General features: G+C 41.8%; 1 protein-coding gene across 2 annotated transcripts in view; it reads left to right on the top strand.

The window, feature by feature from the left end:
• Window positions 1–20,637, top strand: part of LAMB1 (laminin subunit beta 1) — a 69,481-nt gene that overhangs the window by 21,724 nt on the left and 27,120 nt on the right. For both annotated transcript variants that reach the window (XM_081283556.1, XM_081283557.1), the window contains 11 exons: window positions 56–168; window positions 1,917–1,996; window positions 9,784–9,919; window positions 11,032–11,190; window positions 12,380–12,507; window positions 12,742–12,865; window positions 13,824–14,025; window positions 14,797–14,940; window positions 15,170–15,401; window positions 18,132–18,295; window positions 19,358–19,582. In XM_081283556.1, coding sequence (XP_081139682.1) covers window positions 56–168; window positions 1,917–1,996; window positions 9,784–9,919; window positions 11,032–11,190; window positions 12,380–12,507; window positions 12,742–12,865; window positions 13,824–14,025; window positions 14,797–14,940; window positions 15,170–15,401; window positions 18,132–18,295; window positions 19,358–19,582 — 1,707 coding nt within the window. The remainder of the gene's footprint in view (window positions 1–55; window positions 169–1,916; window positions 1,997–9,783; window positions 9,920–11,031; window positions 11,191–12,379; window positions 12,508–12,741; window positions 12,866–13,823; window positions 14,026–14,796; window positions 14,941–15,169; window positions 15,402–18,131; window positions 18,296–19,357; window positions 19,583–20,637) is intronic.

Raw genomic sequence — 20,637 nt, 5'->3', positions numbered from 1 at the left:
AGTGACTTTGGACTCACTTTGTGTGTTTTTTTGCCTCACTTTGTCTTTAATAAAGCTTGTGCTTGCAACCCTCTGGGAACGATTCCTGGCGGAAATCCTTGTGATTCTGAGACTGGTTACTGCTACTGTAAGCGTCTGGTGACAGGACAGCATTGTGACCAGTGTCTGGTAGGTAAATCCTAATCACATGGGATGAACAGTTAGTGAACATGACATGTTTTAATAGAGAACACTTTTTACCATCATGGAGTCTACCAGCACCCCTTATGTGTTAATGTTAACAGACACAAGTAGAACGTTCACAATATAGGAATTATTAGTGAATAATTTGACAAGATGTTCACAGTTAAAATTATAAAATAAAGCTACAGTGAAATACCACTTTTACAGGCAAACTAGTAAGTTTTTAAAAATGAGAATACTTGCTATTAGTGAGGACATAATGAGGGCTCACACTTGTTTGTTGCTGATAGAAATGCAGACTGGTTCATACTCTGGAAAGCATTTTGGAGCTACATCTCAGTAGCCTGTGGAAATGTGCATACCCCTTGACCCACTAATTCCACTTCTGGGAATCTGTCCTAATGAAATAATCACCAAATTGGACAAAGATTATTCACAGGACTCACTGCCTCTTTATTAATCATGGCAGAAGACTTGGGAACAAGAGTGGGAAAATAGTTAAGTAAATTTGGAGATTTCCATACAGTGCTAAATTGATTGCTGTTGAAAATGACAATATCATGAGGAAATGCTTCTGCTGTTTAACAGAAAAACACAGGGCATGAATAATGTCTTGATTATGTAGGAAAAAATATCCAACAAGAAAAGCAAAATATGGAAGGAAATACACAAAAAAGTTCACCAAAACGATTGAATGGGTTTTTGTTGTTTTTGCTTGATGCTTGAGATCCATTTGGTTATAAATGTAAGTCTCAATGGTAGAGGGCTTTTTTCTAGCACATGCAAACCCGGGGCTTTGCATGTGCCAGACAGAAGCCCTCTACCATTGAGCTACATCCCTAGCCTTGGGTGGAGTAATCCTGAGGACAGTTTAAAAACATTATTCTGCATTTTCTATGGTATTCTTACATTTGTCACCATTAAAAAAATGTATTTGTATATAATCCTGATAGATTATAAATAGATTTCTGGAAGTCTGATTTAAATTGTTAAGTTTTTGTTTGTTTTGGGTACCTGGGATTGAACTCAGGGGTGCTGAACCACTGAGCCATATCCCCAACCCTTTTTATTTCTTTATTGAGACAGGGTCTCATTGGTTGCTTACATCCTTGCTAAGTTGCTGAGGCTGGCTTCAATCCTCCTGCTTCAGCCTCCTAAACCACTAGGATTACAGTTATATGTCACCATTCCCAGCGTGGGTAGCCTCTTTTTAATCTGCTCATTTTTGAGGTTTAGAAATCATCTTCCCTGATAGATACTGTCCCATTTCTTTCTTTCTTTCTTTTTTTCCCCCCATTTCAAATGTCCCAAAGACTTTATGGTCTCCTCACCCTCCAGTTGTGAGAAGAATCTATGTGGTCTTTCCACACAGGTGAATCCTTGAAGGGCTTTCCTGGTGGGATTTATGACAAACTGAACTGAGGGAAAATTAAAGTCCTGCCAAATATTTGCTGTGACTTACTGCCAGCATAATTCAAATGAAGAAAATTGGTATCTGTACTGCTTACTCATTAATTGCACAAAGAAAAGGAATCTGATGTGACCCTGTCATGTGATAACCTATAATCCTCTGCCTCCTGTGACCTGCAAACTTGGGTTCATTATTTCAGAATGTCTCTTCTGTCAGCTTTCTTTGGTGGAAAAACCAAAACCACGCTGTAACTTGTTCCTTGTGGTGTGTTGTGCAGCGCCAGGAACCCACCTTTACTCTTTTCATCTTTTCTGTTCTGCAGCCACAGCACTGGGGCTTGAGCAACGATCTGGACGGCTGTCGACCTTGTGACTGTGACTTCGGGGGAGCATTCAACAACAGGTGAGTGGAGCTCCACTTTGTGCTCTTTACTACAGTCACTGAGGCAGGTCAGCACATCTAGGAGCAGCCTGAGTGTCTATTGACTCTTAAGCTGTACAGAATATGTCCATCTTTGGTTTTAATACCTGGTAATTATTGGTACCCACAGTCTCAGTATTTTCAATATTTTATTCCAGGATCTAGCTTTGAAACCTTCTAGTATACTTGCATTACTTGAGTTTTTATGGTGGTGTTTTCCTTTTCAGTATTCTTCATCAATGGAAGCCATGTATGCCCATGGTTTAAAAAAAAAAAATTAAGTTCAGAAGGGTATAAAGTGAAAAGTGTTTCTTTTCTTGTTCTCACTTTCAATTTTCTTCTAAGCACTGCCTAGAAGTGTCACTATGAGCAGCTTCTTATATCTCCCTAGAAATTAATAGTTTAATATGTTTATTAAAATTGATATTCTATAATGCACCAATAAAACATGGAAAAGATTGATATTCCTTCTCATTTCTTTTAAAATGACATGTTAAGTTTTAGTAATTTTTTTTTTGGACAGATGAATTCAAAGAAAATCATGTAATCCTTGTTTTCTACTTTTATTCAGGGTTTTAAAAAAGAAACGTGTGTATTATATTCTGAAACTTGATCTTTTTCATCTGTAGAACCTTTTCCACATCAGCCTGTATTCATCTACCTTTTTCTTTTCAATAGCTCTTTGGCACTTTAACATGTGAAAATGCCATGGCTTATTTATTTTCATATTTTTCCCTTTTAAAAATGTTACAATGAATATACTTGCTATCTTGACGAACGTTTGGAGATATTTCTGTAGACCAGGTTACCAGCGATAGAAGTGCCAAGTCAAAGTACATGCACATTTTTTTATTTTAATAGAGAATGTCAGGTTGTTCCAGGCAGATTATACCAGTTGACTTTCCAGCCAGAGGATTATAAAAGTACCTTTTCCCCATCCCCAGAAACAGCTGATATCATTAAACATTTTATTTTTTTGCCAATCTAACAGATGGAAAACAGATTCTTTTACATGGAGAATCTTTTTATTTTCTTTCTTTCTTTCTTTCTTTCTTTCTTTCTTTCTTTCTTTCTTTTTTTTTTTGGTAGCTTCCAAATCCAAAAATAAAAACTATGTATAGTAATTCTTTAGTTACAAAAATATGCCAGTATTTCTTGAATAGAAGGAACATGAAGCTCTACCAAAAATTATAATACACATTTGGCAAGGTGCTCAATTTGTGGGAGTTTAATAAACCGCCTTTGAGCCCCAGAGAATTTTGGTCTCTCACTGGATCAGAGTCAGAACATCTGGTAAAGTCAGTGTAAGTGATGGCTGAGAGACTCAACAGATGTTCCCTTGTCATCCTGAATCTCCTCTTGGAGAACATGCTGAATTCATTGAGCAAGCTTCTTGGACTCAAAACTCAGTTCTCTTACAAGGTCATTTCCTAACACCATGGTAGTCCACTGGGAAGGAATGAGATGTTTGGGGTCGCAAGAACATGTTCTGTTTGGCCTCTTTATTTGGGTTTGTTCCATTGCACATTGTGCTGCAGACTCAGTATGGCCTGTAGTCTCTGCAACTCCAGGGAGAGTTTCTGTTCTTAGAAAACATCCAGGGAATAAGTCAAAAGCAGGAAAAAAGATTAACTGCTGTCTGCTTGTGGAATCCCTTCTCTGACTCCTTTGTGGCTCCTGAAGGCTTATTGATTCCTTTAGCAACTGATTCCTCCATAGAGAGCTGTCCTCACTCCCACAGCCCTCCTTGAGCCTATGGAAGTAGCCTAGGTATTTCTCCAAATTATGTCCTAAACTCAGGAATGTCCTATGTTCCTTTACCCTAAGTGCTTTGTTTTTTACACTCCCTTCCTCTTTTTCTCTGTTCCACACACATTTCCTGCTTGTCTCCACCCACACACTGTCCCTGGCTGCCCTTCAATGTCTCCTGCAAAACTTAATAAAATCCAGAATGTGTTCATCGAAAGTTTGTGAAACAAAAATTTTAGTCAAAAATTTTAAAGCAGGTAGTCATCTGATTGACAAGACTTGCCAGCCTTTAAAGACCCACCCTTTAAAGATGTCTTCTAGTCCTGCTACTCTATTGGTCTCTAGAGGTGTTTGTCTTCCCCAGTGTTTTCCCCTAAGAGGAATTTCTCCACGTGTCCCCGAGGTCCCGTCTCCTAAAGCACTGCTCCTACTAGGAGACTGTGGTGTGTCAGTGGCACTCAGAAAACATCTGCTGGGTGTTTGATTTGGAGTAAGCACTCTAAATACCTTTTACCTGACAGAATTCCTTCACTTGCCTCAGACACATAGTAGGTATTAACTAAATGCCAATTGAGTAAAGGAATCTGAGAAACAAAACAGTTTTTAAGATGGAGTGAGTAATCACGCACTCCTTAGGCAATCTCTAAATGTGATCCTCAACAATCCTTAGTTACTTAAGCCAGGGACAGAATGAAGTCATTTGAAATTTTCCACATTTAAAAATGTTTCGTGAGCCAAATGGATTTTTGATGGTACAGTAAAAGCTTAGTGATCGTGTCTATTCAGTCCACTGTTAATCTGAAATTTTTAATATTTAAAGAAGATCTAATTTAAGTAATATAATTCAAGCCAGGTTAAAGAAATTTTGCCTGGCAGATTGCCTGCTTTACTAAATAAGAATTAGTGGCAGTGGTTGCTAGGTAAACAGTATGTTCAGAAACATTGAAAAAGATAAACATCTTTACAGCATCCTTCAAAATTGTTTCCTTAATTAAACTTAGGCCCTCCATATCTGGCTTGAGCCCCCACCACTTTGGGGGAGATTTCTGCTTCTTATACTGATGCTCTAGCCCTCTCTGTTTCAGCAGCACCTTATTTTTGCATCTCTTTACTACCTTTTATTCTGTTTTGTGTTACAACTTTGTTTAAAAGGTCTCTAGACAGACAGTGTAGTTTTTACATCTCCCGTGGCACTCAGCACAGTGCTCAATAAATGAGTGACTCAAAGTTATCGACTTTGAAACCAGAGCAGAATAAATAGAATAAAATAGACATTTTCATCAGTGTATTAAATGATTATGGTTCATCTAATCCTTTACCAATTGCCCTGATGTGGACATAAAGGGATACTAGAAACAGCTCCTACCAATTAGAAAGTATAGTTGGGATGATAGGGTGATGCTGCCCCGGAAAGAATGGGTGGTTTTGTTGATAATCAGGGTGGAACCAACTCTTAATTGAAATCAGACGTATGGAGGAGATGACAGTATTGAGCTATTAGGTGGCTATCATTATGAATGATGCTTTCTGTACTTTAATTTTTTCCACCTAATTCCTTAGTAATAGGGAAAAGTTGAAATTGTATTTTCCTTGCACATGACTGTTTAAATTAAAATTAAAAAACTCTTCTAAAAATTTTTTAAATGCTGCTAATTTTTATATTTATGAGAAGTCTCTGTTGTTTTAAAAAAAATCTGTTGTTCACCTATTGGGAAAACATAGGGCCTATATTAGTTTTACTATTGCTTCTATAATAAATTACCACACTTTAGTGGCTAAAAACATATAAATTTGTTATTTTACACTTCAGGTCAGTCTCAGCAGACTAAAAGCAAGATGTCCATGGGGCCATATGGCATTCTAAGGGCTGTAGTAAGGGAGAATTTCTTTCCTCCTTACGGTGGTTGTTGACAGAGTCCAGTTTCTTGCAGTCATAATGAGGTTTCCATTTTCTTGATGGCTGTCATCTAAGGGCCATTCCCAGCCTCTAGAAGCTGCTCAGGGCCCTTGCCTCTATCTTAAAGCCAGCCATGGTGGGTCAGATCCTGGCTTACTTCTCTGCCTGCCTCTCCCACCTTTCAGAACTCATGTGCTGAGATGGAGCCCACACAGATAATCCATGATAATCTCCTCATTTCAAAGTTCTTAACCTTAAAGACATCTGTGAAGTCCCTCTTGCCATATCCACAGATTCCAGAGAAGAGGATATAGACATCTTTGGAGGCTGACAGTGCCTACCCCAGAGTATTATTTATTTTGTCATTATTCTATCTTACTGATTCAATGACTTGAACCTGTTTTTATTTTACAAGGAGACTGGTGGAACATGTAATATTAAAAAGTATACCATTGCTATCACATGTGACTTTTGTTATTACTTGAACACCAGAAAGTGTCTCACTGTGGATAAGATCAGATTTGAGCACCAGTCGTGAAAACTGATGAAGATTAGGTGGGTGGGGAGGGCCTTCTAGCTGAGAGGAAAAGGAGGTAAAGACACAGACAGGAATGGGGGTGGCACGGTGACGATCTGGTCTGATCTTGGCCATCTCTGCTCACTTTCCTCCATCATGCTCTTTGTTCTTGTCATTCCTGCCTCTGCCCACCTCCCCCCGTGTCAACCTGTCAAAAATCCTTTTTTTTTTTTTGGTACCAGGGATTGAACCCAGTGGGGCTTTACCTCTAAGCCACATCCCTAGCCCATTTTTTGAGTATTTATTTTGAGACAGGGCCTGTAAGTTCCTGAGGCTGGCTTTGAACTTGCATTCCTTTTGCCTCACTGGGATTATAGTCTGCGCCCACACCCCACTATTATCAAAAATCCTTTTCAAATTTCAGTGCCACAACTTTCCTGAAGCCTCTCAGTCTCCTCAGTTGGATGAACTGTATCTTCCTCCATACCCAGAGTGCTTTACTGGTGGTTCTGCAGAGTTCTTACTGCATTGGATAATTACTTTATTGTTTATCTCTCCAGTTAGACTATAAATTCCTTAGGACATGCATCCCTATCTGCCCCATTTCTCTTTCTGCATATCATTGAGTGAGGGAGAATGGACTTACCAAAGAAGTTTAAGGATTGGTTCAGAACGTTGACAATGTGAGGGTATTGGTGCCAGGAAGCACAGCTTCCAAGGCCAATATTTGCTCAGTAAATATTTGTTGAAGAGTATGAGGAGCGTGGCTCCTCTGAAAGCTAAGCACGGGTCCTGGAAAGAGAAGCAGTTGTTTTCAGTGACTGGGTTGTGGAAGCTGCAGAAAGGCAGGCAGAGGCTTCACAACTTGATATAATAAGATCCAGGGAAACAACTGTGGGTTTTGTGAAAAGATGAAAACAGTGCCACCGGAAGGCAGGTTGGGTGGTGGTTGACTGGACAAACCGAGCAGAAGATGGAGAAGAGATGAGAAGTCAGTTTAAGAAGCTGCTACAGTAAACAGGCTAAGACAGTCACAGTGACCACAGGAAGAGGCTGCTAGGTTGAGAGATGATTTGAAATAAGGTTTGAATATTGGGATAAAGAAAAGAGAAGGTTATATCTGACCTGTACCAACAGAAAAATTTAAACTCTGCTGACAGAAGTAGTAGAGGTGAGATTAAGAAGTTGGTGTGAAAAGCGAAGGACAGTTTGGGACAAGATGAATTAGTGCAGAGGGCAGTTGGGCAAACCATGGCAATGTCTCACCCATGGCTGGAAATACAGAAACAAGCACAGCAGAGTCGGGGTGCCAGGAGCTGTAGGGGCATGTAGAGCCACAAGAAGGAGCTCACTGAAGCAATCATTGTGACCTAGAGCCCTGCTCATCAGAGATGGTGATTCACATCTGTCACAGAGTCACCAAGATGTGCAGTGGCAGGGCAGTTTGAGGCAAATTTGACTCTCCTGGAGTTGCCTCACTGGGAGCTATGCCTCAGGGAAGGCAGCCTGGGAGTCTGCCGGGCCTCCATTTCCTGTCTCTCGTGATTGCTCCTGAAGGATCTAGTTGTTTTCTTCTTTAGTGGTTCATGTTTTGGTCATTTGTTTCCTTGGTAAACATCTGCAGGGGAGGAAAAGAGGATTTCTTTTGTCCATATGATGTAATGTCTGATGGCTGAATTTCTGAAAAGTGGCTATTGGTGGCAGCCTGTGCCAAGAGCGCTGGTTCCTAATGGGAACAGGCTTTCCTCTCCTGGGAACTGGCCATAGGGTGTTAAGGATTCCTGTTTCTGTGGGATAGTGACATGACATGCAGGAAGAGGTCTTCTTCTGAACTGTGACAGCCATTTGGGACATTTTAAACAAGCCTCTAAATGTTACAGATTCCTGTGATAATTGATTTCGGGTGAACTTTGGGATGACAAAGAAAAAAAGGATCTCTGAGAATGGGTTACTTTAGTAACAATTTCAAACCACAGCTTAACTTTTTTTTTTTTTTTGTCCTGGGGATTGAACCGAGGGGAACTTAACCACTGAGCCACATCCCCAGCACTTTTTATATTTTATTTTGAGACGAGGTCTCACTAAGTTACCTAGAGCCTCCCTAAATTGCTGAGCCTGGCTTTGAACTTGTGATCCTCCTAACTCTGCCTCCCAAGTAGCTGGGATTACAGGCGTGCAATATCGCGCCTAGCACAGGTTAAATTTTAATGGAGTAAATATGGATGCATGTAATTTGGGTTTTAGGCTCCAGTTGTGATGGGGAAACTAAGGTAAGGCCCTGTTCAGACCCTCAAGGAGTTAGAGAAATAAGGGGTTAGAGAAATCTGTCAGTAATATGCTATAAGGAAGAAAGCAACATGTCTTAAGAACAATATAGTTAAGGAACAATTAAAACCTCAGAAATCACCACTTGAGAATGATGGAGGGAATTAAATAGAACGTGGATAAAGGGATAGGAGTTGAGTGAGGCTCTGGAAACTGGAGAGTTGAAGACCCAGTGCTTCAGTTTAGTGAATTCCTACTCTGACGAGCTTTGTTTTAGATGTTGAAGATACAGGAGTAAAAGAGACATTGTTTCTCCCTTAAGGAGGTGATGACATGAGAGGAAGTTCGTTTTATGGAGGAAATTCATTTTATGGAATGGGGGCTGGTGGTCAGGAAATGCCACTGCAAAGGTGGTGTGTGAGTTGAATTTTTAAAGAACACGTGGATCTTTGCTAGGGATTAAGGGGAAAGGACCTTCAGGCTGGAGGAACAGCATAAGCAAAGGGAAGGAGGCTTGAATCAAGTAGTGCATTCGAGAAACTGCAAGTAGTTGAGTATGGTGGGAGAGATGAGGCTGGAGAGGTGCAGAACAGCAGATTATGGAAGGTGCAGAGTGTACCTTCCCAAGACCACTGTGATGTGACTCGGTTGATAAGTTCCAAACCTGGCAATGAGGATTCCAGTTAGACTTATTGCCTTTGCTGTTTGGGAAAGAGAAGCAAAATATAGCATGATCAGTAGAAAAGAAGAAGACAGACAAAAGATGCAAAGAGGTAAGGTCACAGAATTTGATTCTTATTTGTATATGAAGAAGTAATCTGTAGAATACCTTCTAAATTTCCAACTTAGTTGACTCAGTGGGGATAGCGGGGAGCAAGAGTGCCTTCACCCCAGTAGAAAACATGGGAGGGATTGAGTGTTGCCATTTTGGACCCTTTCATGTGGGGTGCCTCTGGTATAATCAAGTTGGAGGTGTCCTTCAGGGAGTTGGATATTTGGGTCTGAGGCTCAGGAAAGAGCTCACAGTTGGATATAAGCAAAACAGAAAAGATACCAAAGCAAGAAAGTGTGTGATGTCTATAGAAAATCTCTACATGGGTGGAGCATAAGTGAAGAAAGAAAGAGAGGTAAAACTGAAAAGGTTTCATTGTCATGCTTTAGAGTTTGGGACTCATTCACAGGCATTATTTTTTCCTTCACATATTTTTGTTTTGTGAAGGAAATAAAATTCTACATAAACCTCTTACCCCCTGTAATGTTTAATGGCAAAGACAGAATAGCTTCCAGTGAACCAATTCATGTGTATGGCCAACACAGCTGACCTGCTCTTCCTCCCTGCAGTTGCTCTGCGGAGTCGGGCCAGTGCTCCTGTCGACCTCACATGATCGGAAGGCAGTGTGACGGGGTGGAATCTGGGTACTACTTTACCACCTTGGATCACTACCTCTATGAAGCAGAGGAAGCCAGTTTGGGGCCTGTAAGTAGAGGGGTGCATGGCAGGTTGGCAAAGGAGCATTATAAGGGGGGTTATGGTGTAAACGTGCTCTGCATAGAGGCCATTGAAGAAGCAATTTTGTAGCTTTTGTCAGCACAAAATATGGGTGTGGACATGCCTTATTGAAAACAGTCTAAATTTAAAGCTGAGTCAGTCTGTCATTCACAAATAAGACTTTGGAGCATTCACTAATAAGGCTTTTGGCTGGTGTGTTTAAGAAATTTGTCTTTGTAAGAAAAAGTCTTCCTCCATTCTCTCTTTGTGTGCTCCAAAATTATATCTGACATCATATAGACTTAAAGTGTATGTCTAGACTTCAGCTGAAATGGCTGAAGCAGTTGGAATCTGGCTGGGCATTTTTATCCACATGACCTCTCCAAGCAGGTCTCTTGAGCTTCCTGCTAGCTTGGTAGGGTGAGGACAGCGAGACTTCTTCACCTGGCCTCTGGCTTCCAGGAAGGAGGAAGCAGAAGCTGCCAGATCTCTTGAAGCCTGGACTCAGAAGTCCCAGAATATCATTTCCTGACATCCTATTGGTCACACAGCCAACTAAGTCTCATAGAGGATAATGTAGTTTGTGTCTCTTGATGGTTAAAGCTGCTTACAGATAGAGGAATAAAAGAATTGATGGTGGCCACCTTTGGAGATGACCAACCACAGGTGTTATCTAACAACCTTGTGAACAGGACATCAGAAATGACTTAGTAATTAGCAAGTGCTCATCAGCATATCGAGTTTATTTCCTTGTACTTAGAGCCTGAAACTAATGCCAATGAGACAGAAATAACTCCATTAGACATTGGACTGACTAGCCTTGTGGAGACTCCGAAGATGACTCCATCCCTCCTAGACTTGCTTGTCATTTTGAGTTCCATCCCCAATGTCCCAAGACTTCCAACCACAAAACTAAAAAGAAACCAATTACCTGCTTATATATCAAAAACTCTATACAACCTACTGGGAAATTTGTATCTGAAGAACAGATATGAGAGTCATGGTTTTGAATTTTGGGGTGGCTTTGGATTTCTTGGGCTGTGAAGTGAAATTGAATTCCACTGCATATAAAGCATAGCACTGTTCCCCTTGTTTCCCAGGGAGTCAGTGTGGTGGAACGGCAGTACATCCCAGACCGGATTCCATCCTGGACTGGAGCTGGCTTTGTCCGAGTGCCCGAGGGGGCTTATTTGGAGTTCTTCATTGACAACATACCATATTCCATGGAGTATGACATCCTAATTCGCTACGAGCCACAGGTGAGGAACCACCCCAGTGGACTGTGGCAGGGTGGGTGGAGGGGGGGTGTTGGTAGAAAACAGAACTTTTAATGGGGACTTCAAGTTTCTGTGAAATCTGCGGTTTGTTTTGGTACAGATCAGACTCTGACTTTTTGCTAACCTCCTTCATAAAAGTTAAAATGTATATTTTTCTTTTAAAGTTTCTTTTTTTCTTTTAATGGTGATGGGGATCAAACCCAGGGCCTCACGCATGGTGGGCAAGCACCCTACCAGTGAATGACAGTGAATACCCTAAAATGTCTATTTTTCTTGAATCCAGTTTCATTTAGTAAGGTGCTTAACCTGGCTGAATTGAGGAGTCCCTATAGGCCTGGCTGCCCAAAGGTAGACACATTTCCCTCACTATAGTAAAGGGCTGGAGGTGACAGTGTGACAACAGAGGTGAGAATGGGGCCAAAAGATGGAGGGAGTGACACCAATTGGGTTGAGCCAGAGGCTGCCAAAATGTGTCATAAAGAACTGGATCTAGCTGAGTGCAGTGGAGCATGCCTGTAATCCCAGCAGCTCGGGAGGCTGAGGCAGGAGGATCGTGAGTTCAAAGCCAGCCTCAGCAAAAGTGAGGCCCTAAGCAACTCAGTGAGACCCTGTCTCTAAATGAAATACAAAATAGGGCTGAGGATGTAGCTCCATTGTCGAGTGCCCCCTGAGTTTAATCCCTAGTACCTCCCACCCAAAAAAAAGCTGGATCTAAGCCTTAATGTTTGGGTGGAATTTTTATAAACTAATACAAAGGAAGAAAGGAATATCATGAGTAAAGAAGCAAGATTTCTGGGAATTGTTCCTCTGGGTTAGATAGAGGATATGGCTGGAGATGCTCTTAGGAAGATGCCAGGATCAGTGAGGAAGGTGGGCTACATAGTCATAGGAAACTTGAAGGATTTTGAGCAGGGGATCATCATCATTTGGGCTTGAAAGTAGGCCACAAGGGACACTGAGAAGAGGCAGGGAGGGCCTTCAAGAGGTGTTTCAGCATTTAGAGAAAAGGGATTGGGGCTGGAACTGGGGCAATAGCAGAGGAAATGGGAAAGAGGGAGGAAAAGCATCTGTGTTTTCCATTTAAACTTGGCAAATGATCGATTTGGAGAGAACAGACAGGCAGCCCTGGGCTGATGCAGATGGTCCTCTCTTTGTTTGTTTCATATTCTAGCTTCCCGATCACTGGGAAAAAGCTGTCATCACAGTGCAGCGACCTGGGAAGATTCCAACCAGCAGCCGATGTGGTAACACTGTTCCTGATGATGACAACCAGGTGGTGTCATTATCGCCAGGCTCAAGGTCAGTGTGACAGAGGTTTGCAGCTCCACAGAACTAACTAAAATTAACAAAACAAAAATTTTTTTGTCTAGTCTGTTTTAAGTAGTAGTTACTGTTTCAGAGCCAGACATTGACTATGGACTTGCTTCCTTTGGAATTGTCACTATAGAGCTTTCATTTTTCATTCTAATTTTTATTTTTTGTTTTTTTTTTATATTTATGGGCTGTTTGTTGTCTTCTCTTGTCTGTGGGCAGATATGTTGTCCTTCCCCGCCCCGTGTGCTTTGAGAAGGGTATGAACTACACGGTGAGGCTGGAGCTGCCCCAGTACACTTCTTCCGATACTGACGTGGAGAGCCCCTACACGCTCATTGACTCGGTAAGTGCCAGGTCGCCTTTGACACATGCAGGAAAGCCTGGGCAGAAAGTACCCAACTGAGCCAGATGCCATGGTGCACACCATAATCCCAGCTACTTAATAGAAGGAGGCAGGAGGATCTCAAGTTCAAGGCCAGTCTGGGCAACTTAGCAAGACCTTGTCTCAAAATGGAAAATAAAAAAGGCTTGGGATGTAGTGTTCATCTGAGTTCAATCCCCATTATCAAACACACAAAAAAAGAGCTCAAATGCCAGGTGCAGTGGCACACGCCTATAATCCCAGTAGTTCAGGAGGTTTGAGGCAGGAGGATCACAAGTTCAAAGCCAGCATCAGCAACTTAGCAAACCTTAAATAACTTAGCAAAATATAAAATATAAAACATATACATATAAATAAAATATAAAAGAAGGGGGCTGCAGTTGTAGCTCAGTGATAGAGCAATTGCCTAGCATGTGTGAGACACTGGATTTGATCCTCAGCACCACATAAAAATAAAGTTATTTTTTTAAAAAAGTGAATGTTTAAAAATATGTATATTGTACATAAGCACCCTGGGTTCAATCCCCACTACCAAAATTTTAAAAAAGTGCCCAAATGCTTCCTGGAGGTGTTATGGGGGTAGTGCCCATGGAGAGGTAAAGCAGATTATTCTTTCTCCCTTCCAAGTTCACCTTGCTTACAAAATTCTACCCAATAGAAAAGATCTACTTAAACTGCTTTTCTCCCAAAATAGGAAATGCCTTAAACAATAGCATTTCAAAAACAATCATGCTATGTAAAGTATATCTAAGCTTTTCCTGGCCAGAAGGTTCAAGAATAGGAAGGATTTCACTTAATGAGTCAGATTTTCTTCTGTTCAGGAAACAAAGAGGCCTTGGGGGTTTTATCTGTTTACTTGCTTTAACTGACAATGTGGACACAGCCATCAGGATTTTTTGCTGTTTTCATTCCTTTGCAGCTTGTTCTCATGCCTTATTGTAAATCGCTGGACATTTTCACCACGGGAGGCTCAGGAGATGGGATCACCAACAGTGTGTGGGACACCTTTCAGAGATACCGGTGTCTGGAGAACAGCAGAAGTGTTGTGAAGACACCAATGACTGATGTCTGCAGAAACATCATCTTTAGCATTTCCGCCCTGTTACATCAAATGGGCCTGGGTAGGTGTAGCCTGGCAGCTGAGGCAGGTGCTGCTTCCTGCTCTGAGTGTGCTTGGCATCAGAGGTGCACTGGAGTGCAGACCCAGTGGTTCCGTGTTTAAACAAAGGAGATGGTGTCTGTATGAGGTTTTGTCTTCATTTTAAGTAATATTTTGGTAATCCAACTAGGTGTGGTTCACCTGTAATCCCAGCAAGCCTGGAGGCTGCGACAGGAGGATTGCAAGTTGAGACCTGGTTCACCAATTTAGCAAGACCCTGTTGGAAAAAATAAAAAAGGGCTGGGGATATAGCTCAGTGGTAAAGTGCCCCTGGGCTCAACCCAAAATTAATAGATAACTGAGCACCATTAAAGATGGAATAATATATGAACAGCAAGTGACTAGGGAAAAATCCCTGAGGATATAGCATGTCCATAGGTAGAGAGGGGAATTGGGTGGAGTCAGAGGAGCATCAAATAACAGAAATTTGTTTTTCTGTGAAAGGTCAGAGAAAGGTCTAAGTCCTGTGATAGGACTTTTTGCTCTGAAGACCAGGCAAAAAGCCGGAATGACTGTCTGCCTAGAAAAACTGGTTTGATCTGTCCTCTCTGCCCTATTTCTTCTCTCCCACTTGGCACAGGAATGATACTGTTTGAAATTGGGATTCTGAATAAGCCAGAGTAGTAAGAGCCAGGACCAGGGTGGGCCAGCAGAGAGGAGGTGGGCCAGCTCAGAGGCGGGTGTGAGGTGCTGCTGCTTATGTCATAGATTCTGGCCTGTCTCCACCCTGCAGCTTGCGAATGTGACCCTCAGGGCTCCTTGAGTTCTGTGTGTGACCCCAGCGGAGGCCAGTGCCAGTGTCGGCCAAACGTGGTTGGAAGAACCTGTGACAGGTGTGCGCCTGGAACCTTTGGCTTTGGCCCCAGCGGATGCAAACGTAGGTGTATGAGAAGCCCTGTTAGGTGTTCAGATGAGCAACACAGTGACCGGGTGGGGTGGGGGAGGTGTTTCATCCCTCCAGAAGGCAGTGCTGGAGCTGATCACATGAGCCCACGAACATTGGGATTTGGAGACAAGTTTGCTAATTTTTAAAAGGGTGCTCTGACACGTCTCTATATTATTCAGTGAGTTTCTCAAGGCGTTTTCTTGTTGGCCTCTTTCTGCAGCTTGTGACTGCCACCCTCAAGGATCCGTCAATGCCTTCTGCGATGCGATCACTGGCCAGTGCCACTGTTTCCACGGGGTGTATGCTCGGCAGTGTGACCAGTGTTTACCTGGGTACTGGGGCTTTCCAAGTTGCCAGCCCTGCCAGTGCAACGGGCATGCCGATGACTGTGACTCAGTGACCGGGGAGTGCTTGGGCTGCCAGGACTACACCACAGGCCACAACTGTGAGAGGTATGTGCACGCCGCCTCTTGTAAGACAAGAGTGATGTTGTCCTTGGCTGAGCAAATATTTTCTTAGACAAATCACAGACTTCATCTCTGCTGGGCTCCACGTGGCTCATTCATTTCTTACCACCTTGGTATTTCCTAGGAGCTCATTCATTTATGCAGCACAAATGTAGTTTATAACTTGTATGTGCCAGGCAGTGGCCTGATGCTGGGGATGTGGCAGAGAACAAAACTACCATGAATCTGCCCTCATGGAGTCATTTTAGAGCTCACCAATAGGTCTGTGAAGACATCATGTCTCTGTCTCGGCACATTCTGGCCTCAGATGGGAGTTGTGAAATGCTAGTGCCTAATTTGGGTCAAAGGAGAAACCAAATCCAAATGGAATTAGTCATTTTAAGTAGCTTTGTTTTTCAAAACATTTTATGCAATCCCAGTTTCCAGGAGACATATAAAATGTGCACAAGCAGAACTGTTCTAGCAAGTGTTAATTGAGAAATTATTATGACTGTAAAGCACTCGGAAGAGTAGACATAAAATGTACCTCCATTGACATTAACAATTTAGTTCAATAGATAAAAATAGTCTGTGAAAAATTACACACTGACTTATCCTTTCATGACTAATTAAGAAGTGCAGCCTTACTGTTAGAAACTGCTTTTTTTTGGCGGCGGGGGGGGGGGATTATAGTTTCCACCTTTCCATATCCATAAATTTTCTTGTAATATCTGTCCATAAATATAGTCACTTGTAAGACTTCAGCAGGTGCTTCGTTTGGTGCTAGTTGCTTATCAGATGAAAAATATTTAGTGAAAACTGAATATGTGGTTAACTTAAGGCATTTAAAAACATTCATGAAGCAAACACATGACTCTTGGCCTGATGCTAAAGTGGTATTTAAGAATTTGAATCAAAGTCATCACAAAATTGTGCTGTAAAAAGAACACAAGGGAAGAGTTACACAGGGATGAAAGTAGGAAATTAATATATCACTGTCATCTTTTGTTTTCTGCCCTAGATTTTTCTTTGTTGATTGTCCAGAGGGAGATGGAGAATTAGTATGAGAAAGAGATAGATGAAAAAATAAGATTAACCAGAAGAGAGGAGGGTAGGGAACAAAGGTGGTTTACCCACAGTGCTGATTCAAAATGAGACACACGGGAATGTTCAAAGAGCATCAGCTGAGAATAGACTGGTTGATATTTGCAACTATCTTTGGGATTTTATTGGTAAAGGGTTTTTTTATTTTGTTTTGTTTTGTTTTTAATTTTTTTTAAAAAAGAATAGGAAGTGATGTGGGAGAAAAGATTTTTAGCCCTGGGTTTGGAGGACAACCCTTTTTTAACAGTATTTGGAGTTCTGCCTTCTAGTTTGAGCCAATTTTTCATCCTTCTTTTCCTTTTTCCCAGATGATCAAAATTTCAATCCCACAAATTTAAAACTGTATGCTAGATTTGTTCTTGAGGGGAGGAAGTAAGGGGCAGGGCAGGAAATGAACGTTCTATTTGTCATGACGTCTTATGTTTTATTTTACTTAGAAAAGTCCCAGAAATTTCCTCAGATACCATTGTACAAAATTGTTTCATCACTATGAATTTCCCAGCACCTAGCACATAATTAAGGAGTATGTTCATGTATTATTTCTGCATCTAATCAAATATATGATTAATTTTCTCAGAACAGGAAATTAATTCTCTCTTTTCCCCCACTTTAAAAATATGTTACCTCTACCTCCAAAAGAGCATGAAAAATAGGCAGGTGTTGTGGCTCAGTCCTTGATAGAGCACTTGCCTGGCATACATGAGGCCCTGGGTCTATCCCCAGCACCCTAAAACAAAACAGAGAAAACACACTGAATTGGAAATCATGGCCCAGCTCTGCTTCTAACTTGCTTTATAACTTTGGGTGAGTTCAAGTATTCAGTTTCCTATAAGTATAACTAGGATGGATGGATTTATCTTGAAGATATTTGCATGACTCAGTAAAAGAATCTCTTGCTGAAAGTCAGCAATTGAAATAATAGCTCATTATCTAACAAGGTATATAAGCTTGGCAAATCATCCGGGCTCCATCAACCCCTGGTCTATAAGTTGAGAGGATTGGACCTGCTAAATTTGGGAGTTAATAAATGGCCTCCCTCATTGCAGACCAAGTATGCCACCATGTGAGACATGGATTGCAAAGTCACATAGTTGCAGAGCATCCCTGTCCACTTTCTTACTGGTAAAAACTGGATCAGACGCGTGGTTGCTAACATTTCATTTCTCCCCAACCTGATGCACAAACCATGTCCACAAAGACTGACTCCTTAGGGAAAAGAGGGAGCAGAACCCAACACTTGGGGCAGGCAGGTAGCTTATGGGACAAATTAGTGTACGTGGGGAATCCTTTATCTGAGGAGCTGTGAGCAAGTGGCCATGTGAGATGACGGTATCATCCTAATGATAGTAGTCCTCCAACTGTGAAGCCCATATCAGTAGCATCAGGACCACCTGGGACCTATTGAGTCAGAAGCTTGAGGAGAGGAGCCAAGCTATGTTTTAACAGGTCCTCCATGGGACCCCAATTGGGGTAAAAGTTTGAAAAACCAGTGCTTCTGTGGAAAGTTCTCCATGTGGAAACATGGGGAATGGGGGAAGATGTCCCCAAGCAGAACACAGTTTCTAAGACTTTTCTTGGAACAGGCTTTCTTAAAACTGGATCATGGCTCACTCTCTCTCGTGACTGCTGCAGGTGCTTGGCTGGTTACTATGGTGACCCCATCATTGGGTCAGGAGATCACTGCCGCCCTTGCCCTTGCCCAGATGGTCCTGGCAGTGGACGCCAGTTTGCCAGGAGCTGTTACCAAGATCCTGTGACTCTACAGCTTGCCTGTGTTTGTGATCCTGGGTACATTGGTAAGTCATGTACCAACTCTAGGAGGTAAAGAGGGAGGAAAGGGTAGTCTTTGAGTTCATTGTTGAGGAGAAGGAGATGAAGGGTGAGTTAGTTAAGGTCACTTTTACAATCCTTAAGTAAAAGTTAAGGGAATTGGAAAGATCCTTCTATTTTCATACTTGGCATGTGGGTAGAGTTAATTCTTGAGTCTCTAAGATAATAATGTTATCAACTGCACATGGGAAACTCTTCCCCTGGAAAGCTGTGAGCAAGTGGCTATATGAGGTGAGGATATCAAGTTCATTCAAATCTACACAAAACCCTGTGAAACCTTTTTCTGTTCTTAAACAGTAGGAAGATTAGTTTCTGTTTCTCTCTTCCCTTGTCTGACTCCTAGCCAAACTGTCTCAAAGCAGTGAGGTGGCCAAATGGTGGCAGAAGGATGAAAAAGAATATCATCTAGGAAACTGACAGATAGCCGTGTTGGTCAGAGCTGAACATTTTCCTCACTGATTTATTATTAAAATCACATTGTCTGTTCATACTTAGTGAATTTAGCTGGTCATGAGCATAAGCTCCTTCTTATTTCATTATCAAAACCTCTGCTTCAATACTAGCTCTGCTTTTGTGTGGTTCACATAAGCCTGAGATTCAAGGATTTCTTAAGAAAATTGGTCATCATCAAGAATCCCATTTTTCAGGTTGTTTCAGAAAGTGCAGTGGTTTTTCAGTTTATATAATTCTTGGGGTAGGTGTTTAATATCGAGTTACCCTTTATAGTGTCCATCTCTGTCTAGCTCCTGGCCTGCTCGACCCCTGTATAATGAGAAGCTAAAGTCCCACGTGCTAAGAGTCTTACAACTGTCTTGCCCTGCTGTTGCCTCCAAAGCCACAGAATACTTCCCTCCCCTCACAGCTAAGAAGCCTGATGTAGTGGTCTCAGGCTCTGTCAATAGCACAGTGAAGACAAGCAGCCAGATTAGCTCTCTAGGCAGGAATATCAGCTGAATGTTATCTGGCTTTTTAGTCAAGCTGATAGACTTGTATTTTTGTTTCTGTTTTTGTTTGTTTTTGCTCACTAGGCTCCAGATGTGAGGACTGTGCCTCAGGATACTTTGGCAATCCCTCCAATGTTGGGGGGTCCTGTCAGCCTTGCCAGTGTCACCACAACATTGACACAACAGACCCAGAAGCTTGTGACAAGGAGACTGGAAGGTGTCTCAAGTGCCTGTACCACACGGAAGGGGACCATTGCCAGTTCTGCCGATTTGGGTACTATGGTGATGCCCTCCGGCAGGACTGTAGAAGTAAGATTTACATTCTCTTTGCCCTTGGTTGAAATGATTGTCACCTTTCTCTTAATCATCAGGTGGTTGTTTGCATCATTAGTTCAGAAAGGTTATATTTTCAGTTTTAATAAAAAAGATGAGATTGAGCCAGGTGCAGTGGCACACACCTGTAATCCCAGCGACTTGAGAGGCTGAGGCAGGAGGATCGCAAGTTCAAAGCCAGCCTCAGAAATGGCAAGGTGCTGAGCAATTCCATGAGGCCTCATCTCTAAATAAAATACACAATAGGGCTGCTAGGGATGTGGTTCAGTGGTTGAGTGCCCCTGAGTTAAATCCCTAAAACAAGGATGAGAACGAATTGGTTTTTAGCATTCCAGCATTTTCTGGCAAGTTGTGGAGTCTCAAGATATGGCTCAATGTCAGGGAGAGAAAACCAAAACAGAAAACTGGCTGTAACCATGATAAATGGCACACAAAGAGTGTGTGGATGTCGTCTTCTACCTAGGAACTTGCTGACCAAATGGGACTTGGGAGATTCTAAATACCACTGTAGGCCACACCTTTTCCAGAGTCATTGATGAGCAGAGCCCTACAGCTTAGTGAAAAGGGGTAACATTTCTAAAATCTTTCACATTTTTTTCTCTCTTATCAAGAGATCAGTTAGAGCCTTCTCTGCTGCTCAAAGCCCCTAGGCCACTGTTGGTCTGTAGAAACCTGTGTGGAATGTGAGGACCAGCAGGACCAGATTCCTTCAAGCCTTACTAGCTTAAAGGGCCTCTTTCTACCTGTTCTTTCTGACATGTTCATTACTGCATTTTCTTGCCAAGAATTTGAAATTTTTGGATATCTCTATTCCCGCAGGCATATATCTTTTTAAATTTCCAATTAAATCTTCAATTTTAAAATGTTTCACCAGCAGCTTATTAGATCTGTATATCTGGAAAATACTCCTAGGCAAAATCTGTCATTGTGCATTGTGCAAATATGTCATTTGCCTGAGAAATGTCAGAATGATGTAGTATATCATAACAACTTCCAAAGAGCAGTAATTTTAGATTTTTTCCGTTCCTTCT

This window comes from Spermophilus citellus, assembly GCF_964194105.1.
Source record: "Spermophilus citellus genome assembly, chromosome: 3".
In the NCBI taxonomy this organism is placed as follows: Eukaryota; Metazoa; Chordata; class Mammalia; order Rodentia; family Sciuridae; genus Spermophilus; species Spermophilus citellus.
The sequence above is the reverse complement of the archived record's forward strand: the minus strand, read 5'-3'. Positions and strand labels throughout refer to the sequence as shown.